The sequence below is a fragment of the Oryctolagus cuniculus genome, chromosome 16 (assembly GCF_051225735.1).
Source record: "Oryctolagus cuniculus isolate XC-2025 breed Fujian yellow rabbit chromosome 16, ASM5122573v1, whole genome shotgun sequence".
Taxonomy (NCBI): Eukaryota; Metazoa; Chordata; class Mammalia; order Lagomorpha; family Leporidae; genus Oryctolagus; species Oryctolagus cuniculus.
The window spans coordinates 56,309,077-56,312,787 of record NC_142882.1 but is presented as its reverse complement, the minus strand read 5'-3'; the positions used below and the strand labels follow the sequence as shown (position 1 = coordinate 56,312,787).

The following is a 3,711-nucleotide window of genomic DNA, read 5'->3' as shown; positions in this document are numbered from 1 at the left end:
CTGGGGCCAGGACAGGCCCAGGTGCTCAGGCCTGTGGTAGAAAATCCACCCCACAACATAGATCACACCTGGAGCCTCCAGCCCAAGCAGACCAGTGCAGTGCAGTGCAGGCATGGGACCACACTGCTACAACCTGCCTACTGCTGAGATGGGCTCACAGCACAGACCCACTGCAGCTAGCCACAGCTGATGCTGGCTGAAATGCAAACTCAACCCATGGAGCCACTTGCTCCAGGGAATTTCGTTCGGATTAGTCTAGTGCTGGTGCTTACTCCCAAGACACAACCCTGTGGTTTCTTGCTATTGGCACCTTGGCGATCCAAGCAGACACTAATGTGGGCCATGCCAGGGTCTCCCAGTTGCCATGTCCGACCTCAGGGACACTACAGATCCACGCGGGGCAGTGGTGACACATGCTGAAGGATGTCTGCTCCTCTGGGGCACACATGTCACTGCCAGGGCAACTCTACAGGCTCTGTCTGTTGGGGCTGGTCTGGAGCTGGAGGCATTTGGGTTTTACTAGGTGCTGGTTCTCTAGCAGTAGTCCAGCTCTGGGCTCCAAGGCAAGTCCTAAGTTCTATTCCCTTCCCTGCTCTCCAGAACGAGGAGTCTTGCTTCCCTGTCTGCCAGAGGTTGAAGGTGGGGTGAAGGAGACAACTCCTTGGCCATTGCGGGGAGAGCGTCCAAAATCTCCATCTTCAGGTGAAGGCCGGGGGCAGGGGCCAACGGGCCTGTTGAGCACTGGTTTTACCATGACGGGCCTGGTACTGGATTTCAAGTCTGTAGTCTAGACCTAATTCCTTCTCTCTCCCTCAAGTAGGAAGCATCTCTCTCCAGGTTGGCTGCTGGAAGAGGGGCAATGTGGGCTTTCTGCAATGTGTTTTTTCTTATTGTCCTACTAAAACCAGACACCATGGCCTCTGTCTTGGCTTCAGTGGCATTTGTGAAGGTGACCTGGTGCATGAATAGCCCTTCTAATTGGTGTCTCTGTGAGCAGATGATCACTGGAGTGTCTTGCTCTCCCACTATCTGGCTCCAACTCCACCAAAGTATTTTTTTTTAATTGTGAAATGTGTTTATTGTGATACTTCTGATTAACTGTACAAGTAATCCATGACAAATTACCAGATTAATTTTCCATTATTTCTTCAGGACTGGGGTTTTTCAATGGTTTCAAATTTGGGATCTTCGAATTTGAAGGTAGGGAACGTATTCATATCTGCTTTACCAAACATTTGCTTCAGCTTAAAAAGCTCTTTCTCCAGATCTTGCTGGTATGATGGGCCTGCATCAACAGGTCCTCCTGATGCCTGTCGCTTAGATTTGTATTCTCTAATCTTGTCCACGAAGAGTTTCTGTACAGGATCAAGCTCCTTATTAAATGCCACTGCTGTTACACCAATGTTCCTCCGCAGATGGACTGCAACTGCTGAGCGGACGACAGAGGAGAACCTGAAGAGCTTCTGCAGGATCATGGCTGACTTTATGTTACTTGCACTCAGTCCCGAGCTGCCAGAACCGCCACCGCCGCCACCACCGTTCCCCACCAAAGTATTTTTTACATTTCTAGTTTGTTTCACAGTCAGTGCGAGATATTTTTGTAATAAGAGAAAAAGTAACAAAGGCTTTTGATTCTGTTTTTTTTTTTTTTTTTTTCCCTCTGTAATGATGGTCATTCAGGAATCCCAACAGAAACTCCCAGTACTTAATAGTGAGGACAAAAGACTAAGAACACAACATGCAGGGCAGGTGCTGTTCAGTGAGTGAAGCTGCCACTCGGGACACCTACATCCCATATCGGAGTGCCTGGGATTAAGTCCCACCTCCACTTCTTATCCAGATTCCTGCTAATGCACACCCTGGAAGGCAGCAGATGATGGCTCAAGTGTGTGGATCCCTGCCACCCACACAGGAGATCTGAATAGAGTTCCTGGCTCCCGGCTTTGGGTTGGCCCAGGCCTGGCCATTGTGGGCATTTGGGGAGTGAACCAGCAGATAGAGGATCTGTCTGTCCACATCTCCCTCTCTGTGTCACTCTGCCTTGTATAATATTATTTTAAAAAGTAAACTTAAGGCCGGCGCCGCGGCTCAATGGGCTAATCCTCCACCTAGCGGCGCCGGCACACCGGGTTCTAGTCCCAGTCGGGGCCCCAGATTCTGTCCCGGTTGCCCCCCTTCCAGGCCAGCTCTCTGCTATGGCCCGGGAGGGCAGTGGAGGATGGCCCAAGTGCTTGGGCCCTGCACCCCATGGGAGACCAGGAGAAGCACCTGGCTCCTGCCATCGGATCAGCGCGGTGCGCCGGCCGCAGTACGCCAGCTGCGGCGGCCATTGGAGGGTGAAGCAACGGCAAAAGGAAGACCTTTCTCTCTGTCTCTCTCTCTCTCACTGTCCACTCCGCCTGTCAAAAAAAAAAAAAAAAAAAAAAAGTAAACTTAAAGAAAATGTATACAGTATCCTACTTTCCAAGTGGCTTTATTAAAGATGGGGGTGGGGATGAGTACTGACTACAGGTGGGCACTGAGTATATTTCTGGGGTATTAGATATGTCCTAAAATTAGATTCTGATTATTATACACCTCCATAAATTGGCCAAAATTCATCAAAATTTAAAGAAACAGATTTTTTTTAGTTTCAATAACTGGTACCACAGATAACTCTTCCAATAAAAACACAATAAACTATAAGGAAAACAAAAAAAACCCTCTTATTGAAAAGGTAGAATAATTTAAAAGCAAACCCGAATGAAGCAATGATTTGGGAGTGGTAGGAGGTGTATATTTACAGAAAAGATTCCTTTCACTGAGCACATTGTGGTCACATCCCCATCCTCCCAACACAGTGACCCAGATATGAGGGCAGTTCAAAACGTTCCTGGACCAAGGGATTTAAAAGGTAAGTTTCTTCTGATACAAAAAAAGAATTTTTTATGTCCCTACAGTTTTGCATAATAGGAAAACTTTTGGAAATCCATCAAGCAAGTAAGAGACAGGCTTGAGGGCAAAAGCTTACGGGACGGATTGGGGTTTCTGGAAGCCAGCACAACTTGAGGACAGGTTAAGGAACTGAGAAGCCGAAGTACAACAGCACCCGCTTGCCAACCACACCTGCAATAGGCAGACAACTTTCCCTTCCTCCACATCTGTGGGCTAACTTGTCAACCACAAAAATATATGAATCCTGCAAAAATATAATGAATGAGTTGAGTGATTCTTAGTAGGAATCTGGGATGTAACCAAGTCTACCATGTTTGGTTTAAAGACCAACTCACTTGAACCAAAACGCTTTGCAAATTATTTAAACGAGTTTAGAGAATATGAAAAGCCCTGTGCCCCAGTCCAAACATCCTAAATCCACCCCTCTGTCTGGAAGTCATCTGCTTGTCAAACCTCTAGGCTGACATCTAGCTCTTGCAATATGAAAGTTGCCATGACAACTGACGGGAAAGTTTTGGTCAACAGAATACAATCCAAAAACAATTCTTCCCAAAAACAAAAAAAAGGCAGCTTCTCTAAGCCAAAGGGAATTCAAATAATGCACACCCAAGAAGGAAAATATCTCATAGGTATAAAATCTGGGCATCAGAGGGCAAGAAAGTGAACAGGAGCAGAGTCTAACAGAGACAGCAGGAAATGCCACCAGTCCACCCACTTCTCTTTATCCCAAGCACCTTGCACTCAAGATGCCCAAGGAGTGTTTGTTGATTTGGTCTC

General features: G+C 47.1%; 1 protein-coding gene across 1 annotated transcript; it reads right to left on the bottom strand.

The window, feature by feature from the left end:
* Positions 1-1,052: 1,052 nt before the first annotated feature.
* LOC149121764 (ATP synthase peripheral stalk subunit F6, mitochondrial) lies at positions 1,053-1,502 on the bottom strand. Its single transcript, XM_089316042.1, has one exon. It carries the CDS (start codon positions 1,473-1,475, stop codon positions 1,149-1,151), a length of 327 nt encoding a protein of 108 aa, XP_089172168.1. The 5' UTR covers positions 1,476-1,502; the 3' UTR covers positions 1,053-1,148.
* Positions 1,503-3,711: the final 2,209 nt, after the last annotated feature.

Coding starts and splice junctions, on each gene's coding strand:
- LOC149121764 (XM_089316042.1), bottom strand. CDS start 1,475: ATGATCCTGCAGAAGCTCTTCAGGTTCTCCTCTGTCGTCCGCTCAGCA.